General features: G+C 45.7%; 3 protein-coding genes and 2 long non-coding RNA genes across 6 annotated transcripts in view; 1 reads left to right on the forward strand and 4 right to left on the reverse strand.

The window, feature by feature from the left end:
- The window catches only part of LOC119768737, a 70,293-nt gene that overhangs the window by 33,401 nt on the left and 21,881 nt on the right, over positions 1-15,011 (forward strand). The window lies entirely within an intron of this gene.
- On the reverse strand, positions 834-1,346 carry LOC119768747. Its single transcript, XR_005278201.1, has 4 exons — positions 1,242-1,346; positions 1,098-1,184; positions 970-1,040; positions 834-915 (listed from the first exon to the last, which is right to left on the reverse strand). It is a non-coding gene; the product is annotated as an uncharacterized LOC119768747 (long non-coding RNA).
- Positions 1,508-2,860, reverse strand: LOC119765902. The gene has a single exon (XM_038250098.1). The coding sequence runs from the start codon at positions 2,858-2,860 to the stop codon at positions 1,508-1,510; it is 1,353 nt and encodes a 450-aa protein (XP_038106026.1).
- Positions 2,892-7,417, reverse strand: LOC119765908. Its single transcript, XM_038250111.1, has 2 exons — positions 3,001-7,417; positions 2,892-2,896 (listed from the first exon to the last, which is right to left on the reverse strand). The coding sequence occupies exons 1-2, from the start codon at positions 7,415-7,417 to the stop codon at positions 2,892-2,894; spliced, it is 4,422 nt and encodes a 1,473-aa protein (XP_038106039.1).
- LOC119768745 lies at positions 7,557-8,425 on the reverse strand. Its single transcript, XR_005278200.1, has 4 exons — positions 8,186-8,425; positions 8,042-8,128; positions 7,914-7,984; positions 7,557-7,859 (listed from the first exon to the last, which is right to left on the reverse strand). It is a non-coding gene; the product is annotated as an uncharacterized LOC119768745 (long non-coding RNA).

Genomic DNA, 15,011 nt, shown 5'->3' on the forward strand with positions numbered 1-15,011 from the left:
AGAAATAATGAGGAATTCAGTGGAAATTTTGATAATTGGTGAAGTTTTATGATCGAATGGAGCAGATAAGGTATGTGAAACATTAAAATTCTTCAAAAGTGTACTGAACAGCAGCCGCGGGCCGTATTCAATATTGTATTTCGACGAAGTTTTTTTCTGCAGAAACCCTTGGTGAAACGTTAACCAAACTTTGTTTTGAAGTGAATTAGTGTTAAGAATGTATGAAAAGTTCACTTTATAACATAGAAAGTTCCTTAACCACGAAAAACTAACGAAAAAGAAAAGGGCACAATTGAACTTTTTTTCTGGTTTGGAGTGAACATTGTTATGTGCCCTTTTGTTTTTTTGATTTTTTCAATAGGAAATTGTTTGCTATCAATCTGATTCTTGGAGGGCATGTAGGGAGTGTTCTATGGAGTGGAATAGTGGAATAATCCCGAATGTTTACTTTTTGGTTTTGTGCCCTAATGAAATGTTTGGCTCGATTTGACTAAAGTGGGGTCGCAGAAATTGATGTTTAAGCACTGGGTGCTGAAAAGTGGTTCGCAAAACGACCTCAATTCTGAACTGTCAAAGTGGAACCGATTAACTGTTCCCAAAAGTAGAGACTGTAGAGAGTATTGTTATCGATCATTGAAAATTGTTTTGTTTTTTTTTTTGCGAGAATGAAAAATGTATGGCTTTTGAGGACCTCGAGTTGAAGTCATGAAATCTTAAGAAAATTGAAGGCGAGATCGTCATTTTTTAATAATTATGAATGGAAGTTGTTTATGGAGTCGATGCGGTTGTATCTATCCAGAAGCTGTCTTTATTGTTTGATTCCGTTTGAAAACCTGGTGTTAGAAAAGTGTTTATTTTCGGAGAAAATACTCGAGAAACCGTCTTCGTAGCGTGTCCGTTTGGTTCAGCTCGAAACTGAAATGCATTTCAAATAAGTAACGGTAATTCAAACAAGGTGGCGAATCTTACGATTATGGTTCCCTCGGTTAAACGGTGTATCCGAAACACTCCTAACTATCTCCTTCACCGAACGTCCGGTCCTTGGGAACAAAGGTTAACGTTACTTGCGCTTATTTAGCTAATAATCAACAACTTACAATCGAATTAAACAATTCTTGCTTCGACCGTTGGATTCGGTGGCGTTTTCTAACCTCAAAGTAGGCTTGGGTGGGCTGTGTGGTTTCCTACAGAAAGTTCAACGTTTTACACATGTTTGAACAAGTAAAAATATGTCCACTTACGCGCTAAGTGTAGTTCTGCTAACTATTACAAATTTCTGAATTATTTTCCTCGCGCAATACGCACTTTAACTAATTTTGTGGCTAAGCAAAAACGAGGCGAGCTGCTTGCTCCAGCTTTAGCCGAAAAAGACAAAAAAACTCCTTCCGGTTCGTTGACAGTGCTGTCAGACCTGTCAACCGGGCTCGATCTACTTTCCAAGATTGTACAGTTTGAGGTTGCCTGGCACAGCTCTACAGGGTCGGCAACAGTTCCCAGCCCGTGAACCTTAGTCCCGAGGTTTCTCGGAATGAGGTTCACTCCGTCCATTAGCTCCAACCTCGATGACCGCCAGTTTCGCCACCGGCCGCTTGTACAACTTTCCTTGAGCACGAACAACAGCTTGTCGAACTCGCCCATCCTTCGCCTTAATCACCTCATCCACGATCCCGCGGATCCACGTCTTCCGCTGCTCTTCATCCGCGATGAACACCAAGTCACCCGCCTTCACCGGTTCCCGTTCCTCGTGCCACTTGGGTCGGCGGTTGAGCGACGGCACGTACTCGGATATCCAGCGCTTCCACATCTTTTGAGCCAACATCTGGGACCGCTGGTAGCTGTCCGTCAGCGCTTGACCTACGTTCGCCGCTTCAAGAACCAATTCTTCATTTGCAGGGCCTACGCGCAAAAAGTGATTCGGCGTGAGCGCCTCCGGAGACGAAGCATCTTGCGGTTGATACGTTAAAGGTCTCGAGTTAATGATTTCTGCAGCTTCTGCTAGCACCGTCAACAGTACTTCGTCCGTCAAATTTCTACCGTCATCCAGCACCTTCAGACACTCTTTAACGGACCGGACCATGCGTTCCCAAACTCCCCCCATGTGTGGGGCGGACGGAGGGTTGAAATTCCACTTGAGTCGAGCATCTGTCACCACGTCCGCACAGTTGTTGTTAATGGCACGGATCAGGACTCCCTCGTTGTTCGCGCCGTGGAAATTTGTTCCGTTGTCGGAGAATATTTCTCTGGGCACGCCGTACTTGCACATGAACCTCCTCAGTGCCATGAGACAGGACTGCTTGTTGAGACTGTGGGCTACTTCTAGGTGAACCGCTCTGGTGTTGAAACAGGTAAACACGGCAATCCACCGCTTCTCGCTGCGTCTCCCAACAGTTACAGTGATTGGGCCACAGTAATCCACGCCGACGAAACTGAACGGCCGCAGGTACGGCTGCAAACGCTGAATCGGTAGCGGTGCCATACGGGGTACAGCAGGTCGACTCTTACGGATCTTACACAGCTGGCAGTCGTTCGCGACCATCCGTACGACGGCTCGTAGATTCCCGATGAAAAACCGTTGCCGCATTTCATTGACGACCGTTTCGTTGTTGCCATGCCGGAGCTTGCGATGATAATGTTCTACAAGCTTGATGGTAATCGGATGTTTCTTCGGTAGGATCACGGGAAAACGCAGGTCAAAAGGCAACTCTTCCGCAGCCTCGGCTCGGCCTTCCATTCGAAGCACCCCAGCGTGGTCGAGAAAAGGCGACAATTGGTAGATGACACTCGTTTTTTCCACCTGGTGCCACTCCTCTCGAGGCAGCTCCCGATTCTTCATCAGCACCTTCACTTCATCCGGAAACATATCTGCCTGCACCAACCTCCAGAAACAATGTTCAGCCTGGGCGTACTCTTCTTGGCGCAAAGGAACTTCTGTGGACGAAACTGCTCCTTTCACGTGTCCGGTTACTGCAGATGTAGCGGGAACAGCTTCAATCGGCAAACCACGCGCCTTGCGCTGGCAGTTTGATCGGAAGCGGAAGATGACGGCCAGCGATCTGACCAGCGTCTTCCAGGATGAAAAGCGCTCTGCATCGATGACGGGCTCCGGCAAGTGAATTTCATGGAACAGGAAAGCTGCTCTCAGTTCTTCTTCCACATTTTCAATCGGCGTTGCAGGCACAGACCAGCTCTTAGAGTCCGTGTAGATAAAATCTGGTCCTCGGATTGAACGGTCTTCGCTGCTCATCGTAAATCGCTTCCTCCACTTCGTCAGGTCGTCCGCCACGTTGGATTTCGTAGAAACGAAGTGCCACTCGTCGACACTCGTGAGCGAGAGAATTTCGCTTATCCGGTGCGCGACGAACGGTTTGTACTTTCGATGATCAGAGTGAATCCAGGCAATCACAGTAGCCGAGTCCACCCAGAACACTCGTCGAGAAATTGGCAACGAATGACAAGTTTCTGCTGTGTTGGCTAGTCTGGCTCCAAGGACTGCCCCTGAAACTTCGAGGCGAGGAATCGACAGCAGCTTGAGCGGCGCAACCTTGGTCTTCGCTAGGGCGAGCGTACAGCGGATGGCTCCATCGCAAACAATGCGCAGATAGGCCCCACTTCCGTAGGCCTTCTCGCTAGCGTCACTGAACACATGAAGCTCGACGGATTCAATTCTGGAGCTGCGAATGTCGCCAAAGTAGCTGCGAGGGATTTGAAGTTGTTCCAGGTGGGGCAGCCACTTAATCCACTGTGTCCATCCAGCGTAACAGTCGTCGTTTATCGTCGCCTTCCAGTCACAACCGGAACGCCAGATGTCCTGCATGAGGATTTTTCCGTGTACCAAGTAGTGAGCGATCAGGCCTAGCGGGTCAAAGAACGACATGAGGAACTTCAGCACGATACTTTTGGTCGGCCGGGCTTTTCCGGTCAGGAATGGCTGCAGTGCTTCGTTTGTCGGGATGGAGAACACGAAAACGTCCAGCACGGAGTTCCAGGTGATTCCAAGAATACGCTCGGTGTTGGTGTGCTTGTCGCTGGTGAACTGGACGGTCTGTTTCTGGTTTGGTTCTCCTAGTGCTTCCAGGAAGCGCGTCGAGTTGGACACCCAGTTACGTATATGGAACCCTCCTTGTGCGTGGATATGCTTCACTGCTTGAGCTCGTTCTATCGCCTCTTCTTCCGTATCCGCACTGTCAAAATAATCATCAACATAGTGCCGCTGGATTATCGCCGCTGCTGCTTCCGGGTGGACGTGGGCGAACTCGGCTGCGTTCTTGTTCTTGACGAACTGTGCGGATGCAGGAGAACTAGTGGCTCCAAATGTAGCCACGTCCATAACGTACACGTCGGGCTTCAGAGTCGGGTTGTCTCTAAAAAGGAATCGTTGTGCTTGCTTGTCTTCCGACCGGATGCGGACCTGGTGGTACATCTCTTGCAGATCACCTCCGAAAGCCACTGGCCGCTCACGAAAGCGACAGAGAACTTCGATCAAGCTCACCAGAAGGTCAGGGCCTTTGAGGAGTTGACTGTTCAGCGATATTCCGTTGACGGAAGCAGCCGCGTCCCACACCAGTCGCACTTTTGCCTTCCTGGGGTTTACAACCACGCTGAGTGGTATGTACCACACTTTGCGAGGATCCGAATCGGACAATTCCTTTGGCGTAGCCTTGTGCGCGTATTCCTTCAGCTGGTACTCCGTAATCTGTCGCCGCACATTCTCCGCCAGTTCTGGGTTCTTGGAGAGCTTCTTCTCCAACTGCTCTAGACGTCGCACCGCCATGGGATAGCTGTTCGGAAAATCGTAATCATCCGAGCGCCACAAGAGTCCCGTTTCGTATCGGCCGCCGACTTTCACTGTGGTGTTCTCCAAAATAACTCTTGCTCGGCGATCATCGTCGGATTCTAGAACTCCAGCGGTTACGCCAGCTTCCTCCACGGCGAAGTACTCCTTGATGAGGTCGTGCAGCTCTTGGTTCGAGATGTTTTCCGTGAAGTGTGAACCGACGACACCTCCGCCGCACTTGTTGTCACTGCTAGGGCCGTACACGCTCCAACCCAGCTTTGACTTGACGGCTATGGGTTCGTTGGGCTGGCCAATGCGGGATTCTTGGGGAGCGAACAAATGCAGGTTATCTAATCCCAAAAGCAACCTCGGCTTGCCTAGGTTATCGTCGACTTCGAGGTCTCCCAGGTGCTTGAACTGCTTCGTCAGGCTGGATATTTTAAACGACGGTGTTGGTAGTTTCAGCTCGGTAACGGTGCGCAACGCCAGCTGATGTTTCTGGTCACACCCGGCCGTTGATATCTGGACGCTGATTTTCTTGGAGTTTTTCTCAGTTCGACTGATATCCGCCGTCCAAATCAAGCGCAACGGCTCAAGTTCTCCTCCTTTGACGCCGAGAACATCAACCAGTGAGCGCTCCACCAAACTCATCGATGAGCCCTCATCCAGGAATGCGGTCGTTCGCACAGAACGCGTTCCGTGGTGCAGCGTGACCGCGACGAGGCGAAACTGCATTTGCCCAATATCAGCTCGATGGGCATTGTGTGCCGCTTCCGTTGCTTCCGCAGCATGGGTTGTTGCAGCTTCGCCGTGCATCAACGGATGGTGACGCTCCCGGCATTGTTCGACATTGCACTGGATCTTAAACCGGCATCGCGAGTCCCCGTGTTCGTTGAGGCAGATGCGACAGATCTTCCACTTGTCAACTAGTGTCGTCTTGTCTGCTTGCGTTAGGTTCTTGAACCCATCGCAGTTCCGGATCTTGTGCTCGGTGCTCTGGCAGACTCGACAGGGCTTGATATCAACTCGTTCTTTAGTGGTCTGCTCTGGAACAGTAGTCGCATCATGGGCGTGAACGAACCCCTTTTCCTTGGTCCGCTTTTCCACTCGTTTGTCACCCGCAAGCTGCTTGTTGTCTATCATGGGCGCCACTTCACACGCGTCTTCGGCTATGCCGGCCATGAAATCCGCGAACGTTCTCAGAGTGACTTGACCGTGACGGCGTTTGAATCGGACCCACTCCATCTTCGTGCCAGCCGGGGTTTTGTCCACAAGTTCCTGAAGTAGCATGGGGTTTACCAGGTGGTCTTGAAGGTTCGTTGCCTCCAAGTGGTCGCACAGCTGTTCAATGACCAGGCTGAAGGTGATAAACGTTTCCAGTCGATCAGATTTGGGGGGTTCGCAACGTCTAGCCTTCATCAACAGAGACTGCAACAGTTGTTCAGGACGTCCGTAGATCCTCCGCAACGTTTCGATAACTCTGGGAACCGACTGTGGGAGCAACAACTGACCGCGTACATGCCCAAGAGCAGGATCTCTCAAACAATCCAAGAGACGAACAAGGTTCTCGTTGTCCGTATAGCCGCACGCTTCGGTGGTTGTATTATAGCAGCTGATAAACAGCGGCCACTCTTCGTAGCTCCCAGAGAAGATTGGCAGCTTTCGGGGCAGAACTTGTCGCGAGGCAAGCTGTTCTGGCGTTATTCCACCAAACTGACCACGGTCATGGGGGCCACGATCGTTTCCATCGCGCTGCTCACTCTGGTTGTACTGTAGATGTTCTTGTGGTGACTTGAAACGGTAGCGTCCGTCACCTACGTCAAAAGGTTGTGGCGGTTGTGGTTGCAGTTGTTGATTAGGAGCACCGCTCAACAACGCAAGTGTGCCGTCTGCGTGGGGCGCAGGTGGATCTCCGAAGCTGTTCCGATCAGTTCTGCCGTCGTTTCCACGTGAGATTAGCGGCCAATATTGCCCCGCTTCTCCTTCTACTCCTTCTCTTGGCTGTCCTGCAAAGGGCACATAATCCTCAACTCGTCTCGTTCCTAGCGCGTCTCTTGCTGAGGTCGATGGCATTTTGCGCTGCCCCAGCCCGTCGACGAAGTTTCTTGGTGCCGGACACGGACGCCGCGTATCTTGGGCGAAAGTTGATGGCATGTTGTGTTGTTGTCGTGGAGCGGGGCATGGGCGTCCGACATTTTGTTCTGGGTTTGCGGGAACATTCCGGCGCCCCAGCCCGTCAGAAACTCCTTCATATCCTGTACCGCCACTTGCTTCATTGGACGGAAACTCTTGCGGCTTACCCACACGGACAGTGCCGTCAATTTTACTCGCCCTCTCGCACTGTTGTGGCATGTTAGGGTTTCGAAGAGGAGACACATCTTGAGCTGGCTTGATGTTTGGAAAAGCTCCGCGTGGAACCACTTTCCGTGGATTTTCCACCGGATTTTGCTGTTTTTCCATCCATTGCCGAACTCTTTCACTGCGCACAGCACTTGCTCGACTGCGCGCACTGCCTCGACTTCCACTAACGCTCATGTCTCGCAGAGACGAGAGCAGCTCTTGGCGAACCTTGAGGTGCTCTTCACGTAGATCGTTCTGTTGCTTGGCGTATTCTTCTTCGAGCGCCAATCTTCGCTCCTGCATGGCCTTCTCCTCGGCCAACCTCTTCTGCCGAACTTGAAACTGCTCATCCAACAGCTGCAGTCCTTGCCGAATGGACGAACTGGTGTGGGATCGGAGCGACGAAAGTTCAGATGGAGGGACCGAGAAGTTGTCCTCCTCGCTGCCGGCAGGATTTAGTTCGGGATTCGGGCCGTAATGTCGTTCGGCCTGGCACGGCCCGCAGAACCATGACTGGTGTTTCACTGCCCGCGTCACTCCGGCACATCGGAAGTGGTACCAGACGTCGCATCGGTCGCATTGGACTATTTCCCGATCGGCTTCGTCCGGAAGCCCGCAATACGGGCAGTTCTCATCTGGCCGGATAGTTGTCATAATCTTTCGAGAATGTTAGAAAAGTGTTTATTTTCGGAGAAAATACTCGAGAAACCGTCTTCGTAGCGTGTCCGTTTGGTTCAGCTCGAAACTGAAATGCATTTCAAATAAGTAACGGTAATTCAAACAAGGTGGCGAATCTTACGATTATGGTTCCCTCGGTTAAACGGTGTATCCGAAACACTCCTAACTATCTCCTTCACCGAACGTCCGGTCCTTGGGAACAAAGGTTAACGTTACTTGCGCTTATTTAGCTAATAATCAACAACTTACAATCGAATTAAACAATTCTTGCTTCGACCGTTGGATTCGGTGGCGTTTTCTAACCTCAAAGTAGGCTTGGGTGGGCTGTGTGGTTTCCTACAGAAAGTTCAACGTTTTACACATGTTTGAACAAGTAAAAATATGTCCACTTACGCGCTAAGTGTAGTTCTGCTAACTATTACAAATTTCTGAATTATTTTCCTCGCGCAATACGCACTTTAACTAATTTTGTGGCTAAGCAAAAAACGAGGCGAGCTGCTTGCTCCAGCTTTAGCCGAAAAAGACAAAAAAAAAACTCCTTCCGGTTCGTTGACAGTGCTGTCAGACCTGTCAACCGGGCTCGATCTACTTTCCAAGATTGTACAGTTTGAGGTTGCCTGGCACAGCTCTACAGGGTCGGCAACACCTGGTTTAGTGAAAATCTCATCATTTACCAGTAAAAAAAAAGCGAGGAAAAAAGTCATGCTTGTGTTTGAACAGCCTTCCACTTTGTAGATGTAAACAAAGTGGGATCATTCGAAAATCACGTTACGCATTCTCTCTTTTCATCACCCAGTTTAAGAAAAGGAAAAAAAGACGACAAAAAAATTATGTTCACGATTCGATTATCCGAAGTCCCATATAAACCTTCGGATAATCGAGTCTCGAATCTACTGGAAGACGTGTTTAGGTGGATTATTCACGAGTTTTTTTTATATGTCTTGCGAATTTCGAGCGGAGAGCGAAACATTTGTGTGCATCCCTCAACCGCCAAACCACAGAACGTGGAACGCCAGCATCCCACTATTAGAACCAGCAACTAGTGAAACGGTATGCTGGTATGCAGAGATAACACTATTGCAACATTCTAGCGTCCACACGAGAAAAAACTTTACATAATTTTGAACAAAATAATGCAAAAAAAATCTGAAAATTATGAAAAATCCTTAAAAAAGAGATTATTTTTTTTTTTTTTCAAAAATATGATTTTTGTCTTGTTTGCTGTGGTTTGTTTTGATAGGACTTTGTCTCGCGAGAGAGTGGCCAGTGCAGCGGTGGTCATTCCTTTGTGGACCATCATTCAGTGAGGTACTCCTGGATTTTAGCTCCTGAAAAGTGCTTAAAAAGTGCAAAAATGCCTCAGGGCAAGAAAAAGAGGCGGTCCTCACCAGCAGGATCGGCAGATTTGAAGAAGCTAAAGAATGCCGAAGCGCTACCTGCAAAGCCAGGCAGTTTGAGCAAGGACGCTCAAAATTGTCTGGAAACCAGTTCGCTACCCTCCTGTGGACGTGAGCGAGAAGGAAGAATTTGAACGACGGGAAAAGTTGCCACCCATTTTTGTGAAAACATCGTCATCGGATTCGGTGCGAAAGTGGCTGACCGGGTTTATCAAATCTGGTGCTTTACGAGCTTCCATTCGCTTGTGTGCTGATGGACTCAAAATTCTGCTACCTACCAGAAAGGATTACAACTACGTTCGGGATTTCCTGAACAACACAAAGATTGAATACTACAGCCATGACGATCCAGGTAAACGCCCCATGAAACAGGTCCTTCGAGGCCTGTATGACATGGATGTGAGTGTGCTGAAAGAAGAGCTCAAAACTCTTAAGTTGAACGTGATCGAAGTCTTCAAGATGACGAGACACAACAAGGACATCAAGTATCGTGATCAACTGTACCTGGTTCATCTCGAGAGAGGATCGACAACGCCGTCTGAGCTGAAAGCAGTTCGGGCAATTTTCAACATCATCGTGACTTGGGAACGTTATCGCCCAGTGCACCGTGACGTGACACAATGTTCGAATTGCTTGCAGTTTGGACATGGTGGAAGGAACTGTTTCATAAAGAGTCGTTGTGCAACCTGCGGAGGTGAGCACAAAACTCAAGCTTGCGAAACAATCAACGAGAACATCGAAGCGATATGCTTCAATTGCGGCGGCGACCATTCTACCAAGAATCGAAGCTGCCCAAAACGTGCTGAGTTTGTAAAAATTCGGCAGCAAGCGACGACGAGGCACCAACCAAATCGTCGCAAAACACCACCAGCATACACGGACGTGGATTTTCCTGCTTTGGCGTCACCAGGAGCAGGATCTACTCGAGTGGTTCCAAATCTGCAGCCATTGCCGTTAAATCAGCGGCAAAGAGTTGCAGAGCATACAACACCCCCAGGCTTCAGTCAGCAACCGAGGGAAACCCAACCAACATCAACGGATGAAGGCAGTAGTGACCTGTTTTCACCACAAGAACTTCTGAACATTTTCATCGAGATGACAACAACTCTGCGTGGGTGCAAAACTCGCCAGGAACAAGTAAGAACTCTTGGAGCATTCATCTTAAAATGCAGTTCGTAGTTTTCTCGTTCTAGTGATTTTGAATATTTCAATGGATTTTTTTTTTTTTGTTTTAGGTTAGGATTAGTTGTTAAAGTGATTTTTTTTTCTTTTTTACCCAAATGTATTCAATTCAGTGCAAAAATGTAAAACAATTTGAAGCAAATAAATAAATGTGATCAGTTAATAATAAAACCAAAAATACAACAAAGATGAAGAGCATTAGGCCATACCACTTATCATGTAAAAGAAATGTAATTATTATAAGAATGTTCAATAAAGACATATTTAATTTCAAAAATTTCAGTGCAGCGGTGGTAGGATTATGATGGTGCAGTTTTTTTTTGTGTGTGTTTATTGGCAGAATGTTTGGAACGTGGCCAATTTAACGATAGATCGAGCACGCTCCACGTCTCTTTCATCGATTGAAAACGTTACAAAGTTTCAATTTGGCAATACTATTTGTTTTTGAGACATTTTTAGATGCAATGTAGGAATTGTGTGCGTATTTTTACTTTTCGATTTAGAAAATTTCTCTGACATAATGTTCGAAGATTACTGTCATGTAAATTATATAAATAATAATCAACTCTTAGAACTTTATATTTTGAAAATATGTTCAACTCATAGAGGCTCGTCGCTGTGGAATTATTGAACAGCGAAGCAAAAGCTAATAAACACAAATCGCCTACTGTGATAATTGTTGGTTTAAATTGGCTGTAACATTTGTCGTGGAATTTTAAATGAGCTTCGTTGGAGCCACATGGCGCGTGTCAAACAAATTGGCTATAGTAAAACCCCGTTGGTTAGATGTCTTTAAGTCTAACTGTTGTGGAATTGAGTCAATGTTACTTTTTTGCTGCAATCTATCAAAAACTAAACTGTTATCAAATCCATCAGCAACAATTCACGATTTTGAGAATTGATTTTTTTCGGTGGACAAGTTTGACATGCTGACAAGCTCATAAATGTTCTCCTAAAAGCAATAACTAAAATGTAAGGTTAGGTCAGGCTTTAACGTGACTTTGTGGATAGATTTCCCCCCACACAGTAAGGACGACAATGTAACGAACATCTAATATCATCATTCAGAAGGGAGGAAGGTGCGGACGAGCTCAAATAATAAAATCTTGAACGAAACACGACGACAACGGTGCAAATACCCAAGGGGCAAACCCTTGAGGATGTTTACCGGTCCGTGTGATGGGATGATTAAAGAGGGATCAGTGGATGGGGTATCTCAGCACAGAATTTAAAGAAGTCGTGGAAAGTAAAAATTGTCTTGGCTTTTTATTGAAGTTTAAAGAGTGGCTTTTGAAATAATGCAACTTGAACCGTTTTAGCGTGTAATATGGCCAATCACTATAAACTTAAAGAGAGAAGTGAAAGATGAACCTTAAACCATCAAAACTTCCAACTGAAAAGCGGAGAATTGGGACTCTCAATGGTTGCAAATTGTTGTTGGTGCCGTTTTCCGCTTCGATTTTTCCAACGGTGGCTGGACGCCTGTTGCTACGGTGATTGAGTCGGAAATCGATGGTAATCGGATTTAGAGAATATTGTCTCGCAACATTTACCCACTTTTGTGTTCCTACCGAGATCGTCGTCCGGCTCTTTGCAAGCTTCAGAAGTTTGAGGAGACAGTGATGGAAAAATGTCATATTAAATTTGAGAACTGTTAAATCGTGAAAAGAAGAAAAAAAATAAAAAAATAAAATAGTGTTTTTTTTTGCAAATCAAGTTTGAGTGACAAAAAGTAAAATAAAAAATCATTAAAAAAAATTTACCGTGTATCATTTTTTTTTCAGTGTAGTTCATATTCATACCTACAACTTTGCTGAAGACACCAAATCGATCAAAAAATTCCTTCAAAAGATACAGATTTTTGAATTTTCACATATTATTTTTGTACGGACAGCTGCCAAATTTGTGTGGGAAATTATATGGACAAACTAATGATGCAAAATGGCTTCTTCGAAGGCACCAATAAAGTTTCAGCAAAAATTAAAATTAAAGAAGAAACGATACTTAATCCACCTTTAGGTGGTTGGCGCCTTCCTCACATTTAAAGGGTGTTATCCAAAATGCAAAAAGTGCGTAAATAACACTTAAGTGCTTATAACTTCTGATAGGGTTGTCAGATTTTCAATCTCTTTGACTCTTTGGAAAGGTCTTTTGAATACCTATCCAACGATAGGTTGCATGAGAGATCCGGACAGCATTTTCATCAAAATATCTGAGATACGGCCTCAAAAAAGTGCGTAAATGACACTTAAGTGCTCATAACTTTTGATAGGGTTGTCAGATCTTCAACCTTTCTGAAAATGTATAACATGACGGGTTTTCTTACAAAAACCACCCTTTTTACAATCTTCCGGACTTTTGTTAAAATCGTTTTTTTAGCATAACTTCTGAAATACTTAACTAAACTGCATAATTTTTAATAGCGACTTATGGGACCCCAAGACGGATCGAATGACGCCAAAACGGACAAAATTGGTTCAGCCAATGTCGAGATAATCGAGTGACAATTTTTGATCAACATCCCACCACACACACAGACATTTGCTTAGAATTTGATTCTGAGTCGATAGGTATACATGAAGGTGGGTCCAGGAGGTCTAATTGACGAGTTCATTTTTCGAGTGATATTATAGCCATTCCTCAGTAACGTGAGGAAGGCAAAAGACCGATTCCGTAGAGAACTGCTCAGTTGTCTTCTTCTTGTTTGGCGTTTTTGCTTCTAGCGAACAATCTGTCAACCGATTTTTCTCTCTTCCTTCTCTTCACTAGCTCTCTTCTCTCACTTCGCGCCAATGTTTATATCCAATGTATTGTTGAAGTCGACATAAACTGACACACGCTTTCGCCGAAACGAACAGCGCGCTCCAAAATCGTTCTGGGCGCATATTTTTTTGAAACGACGCAGATTACAAATTGAATCATAGTCGCAATATCGAAAAAACGTGTGGACAACGATGCCAGATTATTTTATGGGAGATCTGTATTTTCTTTAAAATAAATCTGTATTTTATCTGTATCATGTCAAATTCGAATCCACAGATTTTTTTTCTTAATTTTTAACAGCAGGTTTAAGTTTTTTAATCATATTAAAGCATAATTCAATTACTAAATTGTTGAAATTTAATCATTAAAAAAAAACTGTATTTACAGATTTTTGTGTTTTTTTGGGATCGAAAAATCTGTATAATACAGATTTATCTGTATATCTGGCATGGCTGCGTGTGGAAGAGAGAATTAGTTCAGCGAACCCGAAGGTAGATGGAGTTGGTGTTCGCTGGAGAATTTGCGGTCAGAAATTTCTAAAAAAATATGTATGGGGTGGCACGTCAGTTCGTCAGTGGTATTTTGTTTTGTTTACCTGTTGTATAGCAAGAAGATTACTAATGAGAGTGATAAACTGCTAACTGGGATGATTAGGGACTTATAGGGTGAATAGGGACCCACGGGACAATTATGCGTAAAAACACAAAAAAACGGTCGAAAAATTTAAATCGCGTTTTTCTTAGTTGCACTTTTTGGAACATGGGACAGTTATGCGTAGAACGGCAGTAAAGGAACGTCGAAGTTCTGGTATGACAACATTAGAGGAACGATGGAATTACGTGCTGTTTCCCTATTTACCAGTATTATATTGAATATTTGATAGTACCATTTTGATCAATAAGGATTTTTTTTACCCAATGATGATAAATAACGCGAATTTCTGCCACCACCGTATAGTCTCGTAGAGGTTATGTTTACGATGGTGACTTCTACTGTAGCAGGGAAACATCGTTTCCCCACCCCTAACTGTGGTCCCGGAGGAGCGGAACTTCCTCCGTTTCTAAAACGAAACGAAAACGAAACTATTGGCACTACGCCCCCCGGGGCATGGCCTTCCTCTAACGTGGGATTTCTGCTCCAGCGCCTCTGACGAGACAGGAGAAACCGGGACCGACGTTTTACTTCACCATCCGATAGAAGCTCAGTGGATAAGGCGGGAATCGAACCCGCGTCTCATAGCATCATCGGGATCGGCAGCCGAAGCCGCTACCCCTGCGCCACGAGACCCACTTCCTCCGTTTCTATTGAGCGCAAAATGCTATTTATGCCCATCATCATCGTCGTTCGTTATTGCGTTTCGAGTGCTGCTTGGCTGTAAGGTTGGAAGTGTGAGGAAATTGACACTCCACAAAGACGGAACATAACCTCAACCTCCTTCGCCCTCTCCACAGCTTAGTGGTTTTCGGTGGAATTGGGTACTCCTCTGAAGAGTACCAATTTATATTTGATTAAATTTTGAAATGTGGTCAACTGATATTTGAGTTATATTTGTAAAATGTTTTGTTGACTCAAAATAAAGTGGCGCCCTCAATTATAAGTGCGGCTGTACTATTTGACATTTATAGAAACTGTTTCGCAGCAGTAATGTGGTTAAATACCCTATTGATAGAATGCGCGATGGTTTCAAATTTGACTGACTGTTGGGGATTGGCGTTTTGAAAACATGTCAGAAATTGAACTGAAGGGAGAGATGGAGTGGGGGCTTAAAATTTCCGCCAAACTCCCGGCGGGATCCAGCATCGTAGCTTCTGATGTGGGGCCGCCATGTTGAATGTTGTTTGCGATGGGCACACATATGGAATGATGATGATGGAAAT

The sequence above is a fragment of the Culex quinquefasciatus genome, chromosome 1 (genome assembly GCF_015732765.1).
Source record: "Culex quinquefasciatus strain JHB chromosome 1, VPISU_Cqui_1.0_pri_paternal, whole genome shotgun sequence".
Lineage (NCBI taxonomy): Eukaryota > Metazoa > Arthropoda > Insecta > Diptera > Culicidae > Culex > Culex quinquefasciatus.

Excerpts from the sequence above, each read along its gene's own strand:
- LOC119765902 (XM_038250098.1), bottom strand. The coding sequence starts at position 2,860 with ATGTTTCCGGATGAAGTGAAGGTGCTGATGAAGAATCGGGAGCTGCCT.
- LOC119765908 (XM_038250111.1), bottom strand. The coding sequence starts at position 7,417 with ATGCAGGAGCGAAGATTGGCGCTCGAAGAAGAATACGCCAAGCAACAG.